General features: G+C 40.4%; 1 protein-coding gene across 3 annotated transcripts in view; it reads right to left on the reverse strand.

Moving 5' to 3' along the window:
• KIF1B (kinesin family member 1B) overlaps positions 1-16,989 on the reverse strand; it is a 143,870-nt gene that overhangs the window by 66,154 nt on the left and 60,727 nt on the right. For all 3 annotated transcript variants that reach the window (XM_029230761.1, XM_029230763.1, XM_029230762.1), the window contains 3 exons: positions 13,144-13,277; positions 3,745-3,824; positions 2,591-2,666 (listed from right to left, as the gene is read on the reverse strand). In XM_029230761.1, the coding sequence (XP_029086594.1) occupies positions 2,591-2,666; positions 3,745-3,824; positions 13,144-13,277 (290 nt within the window). The remainder of the gene's footprint in view (positions 1-2,590; positions 2,667-3,744; positions 3,825-13,143; positions 13,278-16,989) is intronic.

Raw genomic sequence — 16,989 nt, forward strand, 5'->3', positions numbered from 1 at the left:
AGGATGGTATTTAAGCCAGAATTCTAAACCATCTCAGGGAGTTACTCATTTTTCCCTGGGTATCTCCCATGTATACATGTTAATAAACTTCTTTGTTTTTCTCTTGTTAATCTGTCTTTTATTACAGGGGTCTCAGCCAAGAATTCAGAAAGGTAGAGGAAAAATCATTTTTTGCCCCCTACAACCTCAAGAAATATTTAATTTTTCATTTACTTTATAAAAATGTTCCCACATCCCCTATCATTTCCCTTTATAATTTTTATCAGTTCTTCCATGGTCCCAGTTATTGTCTTTAGTTTGTTAGTTTTTATCTTAAAGAAGAAATTAAAATTACTGACATTCAGTAATACATCTTCTAAAAATCCTTTTCATCTAACTCTACTATTTCTAAAATCTTTTAAAAACCAACCTTCTTTGGTGAAAATACCCCACTGGAATCCAACAATAAGTCACATGGTCTTGGGGTCAAAATCTACTCAAGATAGTGCCGGCAAATATGGAATAATGAAAGAAGAGTCAGATGGGCAGGTTAAGGAAAGGGACTGCAAAAGATGATTTAAAAGAAATTAGGAAAACCTGTACATCCTTCCAACTAACATCTGTCTCTACAGTTAACAGCTTTGTTGGTTTGAGAAAGTCAAAGCCCTCTGTGGGCAGCATTCTTTAAAACCCATCATGAGACTGGCCTAAAGAAAACGGAACCTCAAGAACAGGTTGGTTTTTGTTTTTCCTTTTCCCTTAGAAGTAACTTTCTCCTAGTTTGTTGAGATATGAATGACAAAGTCTGTATTTATTTAGGTAGTACAAAGTCATTGTAAAATGTCTCAATTTGATACATATACACATTGTGCTATGATTACCACAATCAAGTTAACACATCAGAAACAGGTTCTAAAACTGAATTTGGATGTGGTCAGTGGTGTATCCCTTCCTTTCCTGAAGAAGTCTAGAAAGTTAAATCAAGTAAGAAAGCTTTGGAAACAGGGATCTCAGTTTGGAATTCTGTGCTGTTCATAATACTTATAACACACAATACTTATTCAAGTTATTTATAATTTGTTAAATGCCATAATTTTACAAGTTGTTATAAAAATTTTCCTCACAATTCGTAACACTGAAAGATGTTATAAAATACCTTTAGATATATGCAAAGGCACAATCTAAATTCTATCAAGCGTATAACTGCTAAAATCTCTACAATCATACATAATATATCTGAATAAAATAATGTCTTACTGAAAAATCATTGACCTATGGCAATATAAACATATGAAATACTGTTATTATTGTTCCAGGTCTAAAATATATATCTAGGGCTTCCCTGGCGGCGCAGTGGTTGGGAGTCCGCCTGCCGATGCAGGGGACACGGGTTCGTGCCCCGGGCCGGGAAGATCCCACATGCCGCGGCGCGGCTGGGCCCGTGAGCCATGGCCACTGAGCCTGTGCGTCCGGAGCCTGTGCTCCGCAACGGGACAGGCCACAACAGTGAGAGGCCCGCGTACAGCAAAAAAAAAAAAAAATATATATATATATATATATATATATATATATATATAAAATGTCTCTAAATCAATTTTCTTTGTTGAAAATAACACATCAGAATTTATAAAAAAGAAAACCCTAACCAGAGAATCCTAAAAAAAAACCACAGGACTATTTCATATCACATAAAATGAAAGTACCAGTTGAAAACACCATACCCATTCTATGCTAACCTAGAGAGACCATTATCAGACCCTTGCATAAAGATGTTTAAGTATCCAATAGTTAATCTGAAATCATATGAAATGAAGGACCATTTATTACTAGTATGAAATATATGCTTTTACATCAATATATGTTCTATTACTGTCCTATAAATAAGCACACAAAATAATCATTTCATAACAGTTTTCCAATATCTAATAGTAACTAAGAAGCAACTAAGCGGGGGGTTGGGGGGGTGGAGAAAAAGAAAAGACCTTGCTACTCCAATTAGCTAAAAATGTATCTACTACTTAACAACTATGACTAGGTAAGTAGGACAGTAACTACTGGAGTCATTAAAAAAAAAACAACAACTGAGAAGGGAGCAGAGGAGGCTAGAAGGATGAGGACAGGAGCTGCTTTACTCAGTCCAGTGGTTGTCTATCACACAAACTGTAAGAGCAAACTGAAGCAGTAGTTTTCTACACAAACCTGAACAGCTGAAACTGCTTCCAAAGAATTATAATTCAGGGTTGCTGGCATCTGTGGGGAAAACTACATAGAAAGAGTAGCCAAACTGAAGCAAGGTATGCGAGGTTAGGTTAGGAATTTTAGAGAAAGCAACAATGAAGATGAGGAAACATACTGAATCATGACCAAAAGTTACAGATTTATACTGCCTTGGATATTATTTTATTAACAGTAAATATTTCTGAAAGCATTTTAGAAACAGGTTGGCCTTGTATTGTAAGACGAAATCAAAAATATCAGAAATTAAGCCAAGTCTCAAGATTTAAAAGAAAAGGAAGAAGAGGAGCCAGCCCTGAAAGACATGAAGTGCCTCGTGACCAAGACAAACAAAAAGTGTTTCTGTTTGTTTAAGTTTCACAACATTGTTCCCTACCTTTTTAGGTGAGAAAACCCCCAGGGTTCCTCCATCTTCCCGAATGGCAACTCCCATCTCAGCCAACAAGGCCTCTCTAGAAAAAGCAACAAGCGTATCAGAATAACAATACCAAAATGTCAAGTAAATCAGTCTAACTTGAATTGGAAAATAACGCAGAGCAAAAGCAACTGTCCATGTTTAAAGTCAGTAATACAAACGTGAAAGAATCTGCTTATCCCATCATTAATGAGAAATTATTTCTAAGAGAAATTGTATATTCAAAATAAAGTATGTTCTTGTCTTAGGTAAAGCTATATTCACCCAAATAAGAACTTTGTCACATCTGACTTTGGAGGTAGACAATAATTCATAAATATGTCTATTAATATAAAAAAAGGAAGAAAGGAATATTCCCTTAAAAGGGCAATACATCCACTTCAAAGAACCATTCCTTAAAATCCAAGAAAGCAATCAGAAAGTAACTTTGATATAGGGAGTATTATCTACAAATGTGATTTTCTCAAATGTCATGTTACCATGACCACCATCATATTGATTCAACAATTCTAGCTTAAAATCTCTACAATAGAGAAGAAAATTGTTTCATACATTCACTTTACAAACACGTTAGCACGCACTTCTGCCTCATCTTCCATGAAGGAAGAAGATAGGAACTAACATTTTTTAAATGTATATTTATTCCAATAGCAAAAGTATTATTTTGGATTATGTTTATCTTTGGGGTAGAGAATTGGGAGGTTAAGATAAAATACAGATTTTGAAAGTTTGCAACTGAAACTCCTTAACCTCTTACCAAAGAGGTTCTAGAAAACATAACTCTGAAAGTCAGTAATCAGAACAGCTTTTTTTTATTTGCACCTTTATCAAAGGCAGTCTTTTTGCAAATTAAAAACTCTTCAATATCTTCAATTTTTATATGGATCCCTAGCAACACGTAGTACAGTAACTAAGAACACGACTCCCTAGGGAACACGTGAATTTCACTTCAGAGTATAAATTGGGCCATAAGTCCCATACCGGTTTGTTTGTTTTTTTTGTATTTGGGGAGGAAAGGTTCTTTGTTTTTAACTTCTATTTTATCTTTTCTTACTATAAAAGTAATCTAAATTCCTCAGAAAATTTAGAAACATTCCAGAGTTTAACTTCCTGACCTCTCCATTCTGATGGCCTCTGTTTTACGCAGCTTTTCTTCCCAGGTTTCGTTCAACTCAGCAATGATCTTCTCCGATTCCTAAGGAGGAAGTACACAGTTAAGCACCAAAGAGTCTTATAATTTAACATTCTGTGTCTAGGAAGAGCAGCAAGAAGCAGATGATGCCCTTTTGAGGATATGAGACAGAATCTAATTCGATGAGGTGTTTTTTTTTCCCTTTCTTAATATGTAAAGAAAGAAATCAGCCCCAGATGTATTAATTCTCTTTAAGCCCTAATAAAAATAGCTTAATAGTGTGTGTGTGTATATGTGTGTGAGAGAGAGTGTGTGTGTAGAAGGAAAGGTAATATTAGCATCCCAAAATGCAAAGCATTGTTTCTGACAGCCACTGCTACAAAAGAATAAAGCCCCCAATGATATTTGTTGCTTTTCTTAAAATTATTTATTTATTTGGTTGCGCTGGGTCTTTTTTTTTTTTTTTGGCTGCACTGGGTCTCCGCTGCTGCGCTTGGGCTTATTCTCTACTGCGGCGAGCGGGGGCCATTCCTCGCCGTGGTGTGCAGGCTTCTCATTGCGGTGGCTCCTCTTGTTGCGGAGCACGGTCTCTAGGCGCACAGGCTTCAGTAGCTGTGGCGCACGGGTTTAGCTCCTCCACGGCACGTGGGATCTTCCCGGACCAGAGCTCGAACCCGTGTCTCCTGCATTGGTAGGCAGATTCTTAACCTCTGCACCACCAGGGAAGCCCTGCGCTGGGTCTTAGTTGCGGCAGATGGGCTCCTTAGTTGCAGTTTGCCCGCTCCTTAGCTGTGGCACACAGCCTCCTTAGTTGTGGCATGCAAACTCCTAGTTGCGGCATGCATGTGGGATCTAGTTCCCTGACCAGGGATCACACCCGGGCCCCCTGCATTGGGAGATCAGAGCCTTAACCACTGCACCACCAGGGAAGTCCCTTCATTGTTTTTTGTTTCACTATAATTTCACCACAACACTGACAGGGTTCAGAACATGCTCCCTCAAATATGGTATTATCTTGGCATATTGAATACTTTAAGCTGAGTGATTTAAGAAATGGTACAAGTAGGAAGGACTCTCTGAGCTCCTCTTGAAGCAAGTCGTAAGACCCTCATGAGATGTAACCTCCCTACACCTGGAGGAATGGAGCATCCTTATTTCTCAAGATGAAGGAACACGAAGAATATGAACAGATAGGCCTTCATTAAGTTTCCCCAGTTTACTATAGGCAGACCTCGTTTTATTATACTTCACTTTATTGCACTTCTCAGGTATGGCATTTTTTACAAATTGAAAGTGTGTGGCAACCCTGCATCGAGCAAGTCTACCAGAGCCATTTTTCCAACAGTATTTGCTCACTTCGTGTCTCTTGTGTCACATTTTGGTAGTTCTTCTTTTTTTTAAATTTATTTTTGGCTGCACTGGGTCTTCACTGCTGTGCGTGGGCTTTCTCTAGTTGCGGCGAGTGGGGGCTACTCTTCATTGTGGTTTGCGGGTTTCTCATTGCAGTGGCTTCTCTTGTTGCGGAGCACAGGCTCTAGGTGCACGGGCTTCAGTAGTTGTGGCTCACAGGCTCTAGAGCGTAGGCTCAGTAGTCGTTGCTCCGCAGCACGTGGGATCTTCCCGGACCGGGGCTCGAACCTGTGTCCCCTGCACTGGCAGGCGGATTCTGCACTGCCAAATTACCAGAATTTGGTAATTCTTGCACTATTTCAAACATTTTCATTATTATTACATTTGCTATGGTGAGCTGTGATCAGTGATCATTGATGTTACTACTACAATTTGCTGAAAGTTCAGGTGATAACACTTTTTAGCAATAAAGTATTTTTAAATTAAGGTGTTTTTTTGGACATATTGCACACTTAATAGACTACAGTATAGTGTAAACTTAACTTTTATATGCACTGGGAGACCAAAAAATTTGTGTGACTCACTTTATTGTGATATTCACTTTACTGCGGTGGTCTGGAACTGAACCTGCAATACCTTCGAGGTGCCTATACGCTTAACTCACATCCCCCTTTGTTCTATCACATATTCCCACAACTTTTCACTCTTCACCAAACCCAGCATAAAAATGTTCATGTTTAACACTTCTTTGGGCCTTCATTTCCTTATGAAGTCTTCCATGTCACGTAAACAAACACTAAATAAATTTGTATGCTTTTCTCTTGTTAATCTGCCTTTTGTTAATCTGGGGCCCCAGCCAAGAACCTAGAAGGATAGAAGGAAAGATATTTTTCCTCCCCTAGCATACAATACCCCTCTGAACACAACCCAATTCCCGATATAGAAAGGTTTAATATTAATCTCATATGAAGGCATGCAGCCACTAGAGTGACAATTTCCCAATCTCTTGCTGAGTGTTTATTATATGCCAGAAATATAAGAACGAAAACGTGTTTCCTGATTTCAGGAGCTTACTGTATACCAGGGAGAGAAGGAAGTAACTGATCGTTCATTCATGCAGTAATTATATATAACTGCATTACATGCCAAGCCCTGTTATAGGCAACTAGAGATATGGCAGGAAACAAAATTCCTGCCCCTCATGGGGCTTATATTCTCGTAAAGAGACTCAGATAATCAATCCATTTTAATCAGTAAGTCAAGTATATAGTATGCCAGACAGTGATAAGAGCTTTGTAGAAAAATAAAGCAAAGACAAGAGGAATGTAGGGGGAGGGGTGGGTGAGGGAGCAATCTGCAGTGGGGTTGTCAGGACAGAGCTCACTGACAAGGTTCTACATAGGCAGACACAAAGGAAGAGCATGGGTATGTGAGGGACTAGGTAGGAAATGCCTGGCACTTTCCAGGAACAACAGCGTAGCTAGAGCAGCATGTTAGAGGATTGTGAATGGGAATGGTAGGAAAAAACAACAGGGCAGTGTGCTAAGTGCTACAACTGAAGTGTTCACAGGTCTGCTGGAGGGTGGATGAGTCAAGGCTGAGTGATACTCATACTGAGAATGAACTGACCAGGCAAAAAATGGAGGGAGAGGGGTACCAAAAAGGGAGTTAAGCACATGCAAAAGCAGGAGAAACTGCTAGTCCTGGATACGAAATTAGAAAGTCAGATGACAATGATGATAATGATGATGAGATAATAGTAGTGGTAGTGATTCAGGATGAGAAGTTTTGACAGTTCACAAAATATTTCATTGTATAATTCATTTACCGGGCTATTGTATGAAGCCTCTGAGATCCCAAAACATAACTATCTATATAGAAAGAAATTGTGAATATGTAATACAATAAACCCTGAGGCATCTGGCACGACTTGGTTTTCTGGAACGAGGCATGGTAGCATGTTAAAAAGCCGAGTAGGGCTTCCCTGGTGGCGCAGTGGTTGAGAGTCCGCCTGCCGATGCAGGGGACGTGGGTTCGTGCCCCGGTCCGGGAAGATCCCACATGCCACGGAGCAGCTGGGCCCGTGAGCCATGGCTGCTGAGCCTGTGCGTCTGGAGCCTGTGCTCCGCAACAGGAGAGGCCACAACAGTGAGAGGCCCGCATACCAAAAAAAAAAAAGCAGAGTAGGGCTTCCCTGGTGGCGCAGTGTTTAAGAATCTGCCTGCCAATGCAGGGGACATGGGTTCGAGCCCTGGTCCAGGAAGACCCCACATGCCACGGAGCAACTAAGCCCATGCGCCACAACTACTGAGCCTGCGCTCTAGAGCCTGTGAGCCACAACTACTGAAGCCCGTGTTCCTAGAGCCCACTCTCCGCAACAAGAGAAGCCACCGCAATGAGAACCGCAAACCGCAACGAAGAGTAGCCTCCACTCGCCACAACTAGAGAAGAGCCCGCGCACAGCAACAAAGACCCAACGCAGCCAAAAATAAAATAAAATAAAAAAAATTTTTTTAAAAGCCAAGTTAAGACTCAAGGAGTCAGAAGAAACAAACAGGAGAGCATGATGATGGAGATGATGGAGGAGAAGAACAATAACAACAACAACAGGCTGAACTAGACAAAGAGCAAAACTGTTAAAAGTTAGAAAAGGCCTGGGCGTCAGTAAGGTGAATATAAAGGGGACCACGCAGCAGGTACTCAGAAATGAGTCGGTTACAAAGTGGGAGACGCTAGAGCAAGCCTGCAGCGGAAGGCAGGAGGGTAGAGACAGAATCACCTAAACTGGCTCTCATCAACCCCCGAGCACACACAGAGGCTGAAAGACTAAAACAGCCCCCTGAATGGCATCTCTACACAGTCCTCCAATAGGAATGAATAACATGCAGTGCATATGCCACTCCACTGCTGAGTGAGGAACCAACAAGCCACGTTAGAGGGCCAGCAGCCAAGAAAAACCCATATGGTTACGGTAAGGAATGAGATGGCCAGGGAAGGAAGTGTGCCAGGTGCCGAGTGGTCAACAGCCTACCTCTAACATGCCACAAGTTATTCAACAGCTGAAACAGGATAGCATTAAATGCTTCTGCAAATGACTATAAAAGGGCAAGTATAATATAAGCTACCACCATAACCTTCAAGATTTTAAGGCTTATTAAACACTGCTGGAGGGGGATGGGGAGGGAAGCACTGGGAGTTTGGGATTAATAGGTGCAAACTATTACATATAGGATAGATAAACAAGGTCCTACTGTATAGCACAAGGAACTACCTTCAATATCCTGTGATAAACCATAATGGAAAAGAATATAAAAAAAAGAATGTCTATGTGTGTATGGCTGAGTCACTCTGCTGTCCAGCAGAGACTGGCACAACACTGTAGATCAACTATACTTCAATTAAAAATTCAACTAAATTAAAGACAGCTGGATAGAAACCTTTACACTCTAAAGTGACAACTTCAAAAACAAAGGCATAGGATAACAGGATGTCCAAACCACAGCACCGAGGCTAGTGCTTATTATATATACTGTGGTCCACAAGCCACTCTGATATTAGTTATGAAATACAAACTGACCTATGAGATACTTAAAATATTTTTTTCCTGGTTGGTTGTCTTCAGAAAAAGAGTGTATCAGAGCAGAGATTAATCCGGCTGTAGTAAAGCTATTCTATTTTGGGGCAACTATAAACTCACCCCAAGGAAGCAAGGTTACTGTCTAGGAATCCTCTTACCATCTTGCTGCCAACTCTAATGTGACCTCTCTCTTTTTACTCACCACCTGGAGGGTAAATCAGAATATGAGCTCCTTGTAGAAAAGTTAATTAGTAAGCTGAGTAAGGTACAATATACTTTTCTTTTTCATTAGGGCTTAAAAGTTGCAACTTTTATGTTGTCTAGAAAGTTACTTTTTTTTTTTAAATTCTTTTAATTTATTTTTGGCTGCTTTGTTGCTGCATGCAGGCTTTCTCTAGTTGCAGCGAGCTGGGGCTACTCTTTGTTGTGGTGCGCGGCCTTCTCATTGCGGTGGCTTCTCCTGTTGTGCAGCATGGACTCTAGGCGCAAGGGCTTCAGTAGTTGCAGCATGCAGGCTCAGTAGTTGCGGCACACGGGCTCTGAGGTGCATGGGCTCAGTAGTTGTGGCTCATGGACTCTAGAGCGCAGGCTCAGTAGTTGTGGTGTACGGGCTTGGTTGCTGGGCGGCATGTGGGATCTTCCCGGACCAGGGATCGAACCCGTGTCCCCTGCATTGGCAGGCGGATTCTTAACTACTGTGCCACCAGGGAAGTCCCTAGAAAGTTACTTTTTTAAACTCTGAAGAAAGGTTAGAGAAAACAATATTGACTGTCATTTAGCTAAACTTCAGTGCTGGAAAAAGCCATTTATTCCAGAAACATTCTAGAAATATAGAGACTGAGGACCAGAGAAACTAAGTGATTATCCCGAGGCCCCACTTCTCCCTGAGCCAGGTCTATAGTTGGGTTTCCTGTGTTCTGTTTTCCAATTAAGGCAGAATCAACAGCCTTTAAAGAAAATATTCTACTAAATAGCTCACCATAAATTAAGAAAGAGTGAGGAATATTCTTTCTTCAAGCCTGAATAACAAACTTAGTATAAATAAAATAGAGATGCCAACAGGAAGACAGCTTTCAGTCTGCGTCATCAACTTACTCTGCAGGCAGGCCTGGCGTGCTGGTCTCCAGAGCTGCCCATACCGCATTCTAGAAACCTAATTTTAAGATTAAACTGAAATTGGGATTCATGCTTCAGAAATGAGGAGTCAAGAGGACACTCTTTAAGGGTCTTTCCTTCCTGCAGGTACTGTACATTAAAAAATTGTGAAAAAACAGAGTGATATCAGGAACATTTTTTTAAGCCCCAAGGAATGTCGGGCTCAGGCGTCATTCACTTTGATCACACATCATCTATTATCTAGCTATTTGTACAGCACTGGTTAATAACTATGTTCATAATGCTAAATACAATTTAATTACTTCATCATGATCCAGTTAAGGTGGCAGAGAAGTCCACAGAACAAGTCAGAAATATTTCCCCCCCAAAAAATTACAGTTTAACTTGTGGTGTTTAAAGAGTTAAACACTTGCTACATGGAACATTCCTTGAAGCCATCAGATGGGTTTTACTGTACTGAACGCAGCATGCGTCATAAGTGAGCTCCAAGCGTGGGGCCCTCGGGCTGCCTAGCACAGCATTTACCCTTGCATGCTTCTGTAATGGATATTTGTGGATATTTATAGTCTAAGCCTAAGCAATGGCACTCACAGTACTGACACTGATGCCAGACTAATAAACACCAGAGGCACCACATAGTAACTGTAGCTACATATTTAAAACCTTATTAAGTCGGAATCCAAATCAAGGAGACAACATTTCAACTCAGTTTGAGCTGCAACTAAAAACTGAAAGCAATTACACTTTACTCTCTATTGCCAGAGGTTTGTGGAGGGCTCAGGATATTTATGATGGGGTAACATGGGTCTCTTCCATATGGAAACAGGCTATTCAATGAATTAAGCAATAGCAGCTCCCTATGTAAAAGTGTTCTACCAACTGATCATTTTTTTAAAGTTAAAAGTAAATAGAAGCAAAGGGACATAAAATGTTAGGAAAATGAATTAACCTCCTGTATTACTGTTTTCCATTAGGTACAGTATTTTTCTCCTACAGTGTCATGTCTTAGGAATGCCACTTCTTCACACTCAACAATGAAACAGTCCAAAAATGAGAAATTCTCAGGCATTTCTATCGTACAAACACTGCCTTGCCCTGTGAACACAAGATGTTATCTGCCTGCAGCATTAAAATGTAGGTCTGCCGACATGAACTCTCACCATTCACAAAATAGGAGTCGAACTAAGGCGCTTACGCTTCAGTAAACTACCATGCTGCATTAAAAAACAAGATTGAACGCAAAACCATAAAGAAACTATTTTCTAAAGCTAGGGAAAATGGAAGATGTCATTTAGGTTGGCTTAAAGGAGAACTAAAACAGAAATTTATTTTCTGATAAAAGCAATACAGTTTTGTTTTGTTTTTGCTGGGAAGTAGGGAGATTGGGGGGAGGGTTCCTTGAATAATGGCAGTGTTATTCCCTAGAGACTATCTGGAAGATACAGGGCGACCTAACGCTTAAAAAGTCTGCTCTACATCTTGACTCCTAACATTCAACATTCTTTTCAGTTGGTTCCACTTGGCAGTTGGGAAGAATTTTTTTTCCTACATCAAGATGTGTGTTAAAGGGAATGTAATCTCATTTGTACACTAAGGTAAGATTCAAATAGTAAGATTCAAAATCCCCAAAGAAAAATAACATTTTATATTGAATAGTAAATGAAAGATTTCACTTTTCCTTTCCACAGAACCTCTGCATGTCCCCACTGGCCTGAACAGAACCCTACACAGCAACTTTGCCTATCATGATAAAATACAGAAATAAAAGCCTTCTTGCATAGGGCTTCACGAACATCGTTAGTAAAATTTCAAAGTCAATTTCACAATAGCAGAAATTATCCTTTCCTTTGCAAAATTTAATGAAAAGGTTTCTCACTCCCTGTCCGTCTGCCAGGTATTTTAGAATTTCACCCACTTTCCACTAACAAGTTCTGAAGGAAGAAACAAGATTACTTTTGTTTCTAAAGCACCTTATGTTAGAAGTGAGTGAAATGCCAAGGAAAAGGTAGGCTGATTAAGAAGCAGAAGCCCATTCTTCATATAAAATCTTTTTCAGCCTCACCTGCAAACCAAAATGAATGTTCTAGCATCTTCAATTATCAAGCTAAATTCCCTTTTAGCAAAAAGGTTCAGCAAACCTTTTCCATCGTTAACCTGTCAAAGTGTGTCACTATTCTCAACGGTCCTTGAATGAGCAGCCATGGTGGAGAACACTGAGTGCAATGTGAAGGGGACTGCACGCTCGGGGCAGGACTGCAACCCCCCAGCTCCTTAAAGTTTCTTTGCTCTCCTTGTTTTTCCTATCCAGTACTTTTTTTTTTTTTTTAATTTAAGTTCTAAGCAGCTAGTGGGAAGCAGCCACATAGCACAGGGAGATCAGCTCAGTGCTCTGTGACCACCTAGAGGGGTGGGATAAGGAGGGTGGGAGGGAGACGCAAGAGGGAGGGGATATGGGGATACACGTATATGTACTCCAGTACTCTTGAATACAAAGGCCGCAAGGTACGGATAAAACTATCACCCTGGAAATGACAAGCAGGGAAAGAAAAGGCATTTGTGTCATTGTCACGGTGGTTTCATGGATGGCACCACAGGTGACAACCGTCTGTTCTCACTGTAGTCACCAAGGGGGAAGGAAGAACCTACGAGTCAGAAGGCTTTGCTGCTCCTGACGTTCGTATTCATGGAGAGAGACAGAAAGTACCTGACAGAGCCAGCAACAGGCTGGGAAAGCCAAGCCGGGTGCCACGGTGGGTGACCGGCACACGCAGGACTCAAGTGTGCACACCAGCACTAACATCCGTGAGCCCATATGCACCAGCACAGGAGGGGGCGGCCCTTCCACAGCAGTGCTCCCAGGGCTTTCTGTGAACTTCCAGAAAATATCATTTCACGTGTCTCTGAATAAACCTGGTACAGCTACTCAAATGTGCAAACTTCCTTTTGATTATACATTTTACTAACAGAAGCAAGGGCCTATACAGAATTCCATCTTCAAAATAAACTAAATGTTTAATTAGTTTCCAGTGAAATTTCTAACTAAACAATTTCACTGTGACTTATAAACTACCTCAGAATTAATGGACATATCTACTTATCAGTTACTTTGCCTGGTCAACTTACAATCTGCCTATGCATCCCTCCCTCCCATCCCTGCCGGGCCATGTCAGACTCAAGTATTCTGGTGAAAATTATCTTACAAAGCAGCAATTTCAGGACACCTCTGAGAGTTAGAAATTTCCTCCACATGCTGAACCAGAATCTCAGTGATTTTTAGTCCTAACTCTGCCTTGTGGAGCTACACAGAATACCTTTCATTGAATCTGAGTTACTACTTACCTTTAGACGTTCGATGGCTTCCTCTCCTCCAGGTGTAGACATGATTCTCTCCTGAATACTGGTCACAGATGTTAAGCCCACCTGACTATTGAGTGAGCAGGAAGATGGAGATGAAGTAAGGGACCCCATGGATGCTGTGGAAAAATTGCCAGGACGTTGATTCTCAGAGGCTAGCAAGTACCTATGCTTATTGTTCTGAAAATCTTTCAGGTCTGGGAGATAGAAAGAAGGGAAGGCAGAAAAAGTAGAAAAGAGGGAAAGGAGCAGGAGAAGAAAAAAGACAGGAAGGAACACCAGTGTAAGAAAGGACAGCATTAAAGCAGCAAGACCAAGACAAGTTATGATACAAAGACAAGTTATAATTGTTCTAGATGGCAGTTCTAAAACATGTCTGTCTTTAATACTGGTATTTTAGAAGTTAAGAACCGCTTCTGAATTTAGAAACTAAAAAATTCTAATGTGGGTTAACATTGTATCTGTTAGGGGGTAACCAGAGCCTCAAAGAATACAGCTCAGGCTCTCCCCCTAAACAGCCATGCTACATTCCTGTATTCCTTCTATGGCTCCAAATCTACAACGTCTTAGGTTTATACTACTCTTAAATCCCAGTAGTTTGTAACAGTAAGGGAAAAAAGATGATCATTTATTTATCAATATCAATACATATCAGTCTGGCCCAGTACGTATGTCATTCAGCAAAAATTCCCAAGAAAATGTTATGTTAGAACAAAAATCTGAGTGCTCAGTAGTGTTCTTTGTATGCTAAAAAGGATTTTTAAAATATGCCTTTTAAAAAAAGGAGAGGTAATCGTAGCAATTATGGGGATCTTGTATAAGTCCTGGTTAAGAACTTAGGGTTGACGACCTCAACCGTGATGAACAATTAGCAAACTGTTGAATTTGGTGTAGCTTACATTCGTCTATTAGAGCAAGCAAAAATTAAGGCTGATTATCTGCTAATTTAAGTAAGGCTCCCACTTTGCCTAACCGAATAACCATGAGTCACTGGGGAGCTGAGTTCCTAGTATGGAATCCAAGTTTTAGGGACATACTTTCATTTACTAAGGTCTTTAATAGAACTCTAAGTTTTGCTTTTAAACTTAGTTTTGGTAAAAAGAGCCACAAACAACAAATTCATTAATTTGCTGTTTGTACTTTTCTTCATTAGTCATCTTTCTCAAACAGGCACCAGAGGAAATCCATAGGTATTGGTGCATTCCTATTTTTAAATCAGCTCATTTTTAAATGTAAGAAAATCTACATTGCTCAAAGTTCATATCAAAACTAAATAAGTTTTCCTTAAAGGATATAATATGAATCAACACAAAGAGTCAGAAGAAACATTATTAGCTCTCTCTGCGTCTACCCATGTGAATTTAATCAAAGGCAGTTCTTGAAGCCCCTTAAAACCAGCGGTTGCTTCAAGACAGTTTGAAAACCACCATCTGCAAATATAGAACATAGGAAAACAAGCAAGTTTTAAAAGGGAGGTAGGAACTGGAGCAAAAAATTAGCCATCAGGTGATGGCAGCAAAGTGGGAAAGAACAGGATGGATGGAGTTTAGAAGGTCCAACTGACACATGCAAGCCCTAAAAGGCATTAAGGGTAGTGACTGAAACAGAAACTTAGAGGTAGTCAAGGCTGCTTTCCTGCACAGATACAGAATTAAAACTTAGTCATGCATAGCTTTCTGGGAGATTCCACAACTGCTCAGAAAAGAGTGAGGCAGCAAGCTGGCAGCAGCATCACCTGGAGCACAAAAGCAAGAACAAAGGGTGTCTTTCCCACACCAGTTATCAGTTGGCTTTGGAAATCTCAGACAGAGCTGTTCCAGTCCAAGAGTCACTCTGGATTAGGATGTTATAGTGCCTTCAAGGCTTAACCTCATCACAGCAGCCAGGGCTACCTTTGGTTTCTCCTATGTACTGCCTCACTGTCTACCAAGGCTTGTTACATGCCCTACTGTAGAAATAAACAAATCAATAAAAATATAAAACTTAACCCCCCAAAATCAAGTTTCTTCACTTATTCTAATAATTTCTTGATGAATTATCTTAAAAGGGTAAGAAATTACTTTCTTGCCAACATAATGACAGATATGCAGTGGGTAATGAGGTGTGATCCTTTTTATAAAATGTCCTCATTTCAAGCACACATTTTAGACACCCAAGTTTTGTTGTTTTTTTTTTTGCAGTACGTGGGCCTCTCACTGTTGTTGCCTTTCCCGTTGCGGAGCACAGGCTCCGGGCGCGCAGGCTCAGCAGCCATGGCTCACGGGCCCAGCCGCTCCGTGGCATGTGGGATCTTCCTGGACCGGGGCACGAACCCGCGTCCCCTGCATCGGCAGGCGGACTCTCAACCACTGCGCCACCAGGGAAGCCCGACAGCCAAGTTTTTTAAAATTTAATTTGTAATTCATGAAAAAGGGAAAAAAATGTTTACCTAACCATCAAGTAAGCTGAGGCCCAAGATATGGAGGAAATCAACTTAGCATAAGCACAGGTGAGTGCTAATCCAACATTCACAAAGCTACTGAGTCATGGAGATTTGGCCAACTAGAAGTGATCGTTTTCAATTATATATACACTAAGGCTCAGAATTACACAGCTAATTTAAAAGGATTTTCCTAATAAATAATCAGGACCTGAAGGATCAAGAGGCCAAAAAAGGCGTAATATGATTAAAAACAAGGGCTCTGGGTTACACTACCCAGTCTGACCACAAAGAAACCACGGGATCTCATTTAGTGGCAAACTACCCACGCCAGGCAGCAGTGTCCTCCTTAGCAAAATGGAGCTTTGTCAGAGTCACTGACAGGACTAAAGAGATAATATATTCAAGATACCTAGAACAGGTCCTGGCACATTATAAACACTCAAAAAATGTGAGCTGCTGTCATCACTATCATCATGTATGACTTTGGATTCAATTTAATCACATTTAAGTGGAAAAACTGAACAGTAGAAGCAGCAAGAGGTTTTTAAGCCTCTCGACTTTATTCAAGCCACAAACTGAAATCCAGCAAAACTTTCTTTGCTAATGGAAAAGGGCAAAAATAGGAACATTTCTGAATCTACAGTATGCTCTGTCTGGGATTTCTCTGTTAGGATGGCTGGCATGCAAAGCTCATTTTAAGGCTGATCCAGCAGAGGCAGATTAGCAAGTCAGAGTGCTGGAAACACCCAGTACATGAAATACACACATTTGCCTCCACTTCCAGAGTAATCATCGATCAATGGATCAGCTGAAGGTAAGCAAGAGGGAAAATACAAAAAGGGTCAAAGTTCAGGTTCAGCAATGACAGAGGGAACAGAGCAGTATTTGGCATTTGGGAAGGTGAAAAAATTGACACTTAGAATAATATATTATCATTTTACAAACTGTATGTATTCATTTAAACTCAGGTGCTAATCAGTAAGAAGAACTAAACTAGAAGAGGCCTTGAAAATCTTATTAGAATTGTAAACACTATAATATTAATCTGACACTCAAAAAATAAAAATATGCTTTATTAAATAAACCCATATACTATTCTACCTGAATGATCTCGTTAACTCACTTAGGAGAACTTCTGATTAGACATTATGTAGGCAGATCACTGAGGTTAAAAAAAGATTCAATTTAAGACAACATTGTAAGACTCTCTGGAAGTCTAATTCTTGAACTTGACAGGAATTGGTTATTTTCCCCTTCATAAGTTCATAAGGAGTGAGTTGGGGGGCATTCAATCATTTTGTAGGGGGGCAACCACTCAAAGGTAAATCTTATCTGAAAGGTGACTGGAATAGTGGGTTTCTTACATATATATTACTACTACATTAATCTAGAGAAACCCATAACACAAA

This window comes from Monodon monoceros, unplaced genomic scaffold (genome assembly GCF_005190385.1).
Source record: "Monodon monoceros isolate NGI ecotype Baffin Bay Population unplaced genomic scaffold, NGI_Narwhal_1 Super_Scaffold_18, whole genome shotgun sequence".
NCBI classification, from domain to species: Eukaryota; Metazoa; Chordata; class Mammalia; order Artiodactyla; family Monodontidae; genus Monodon; species Monodon monoceros.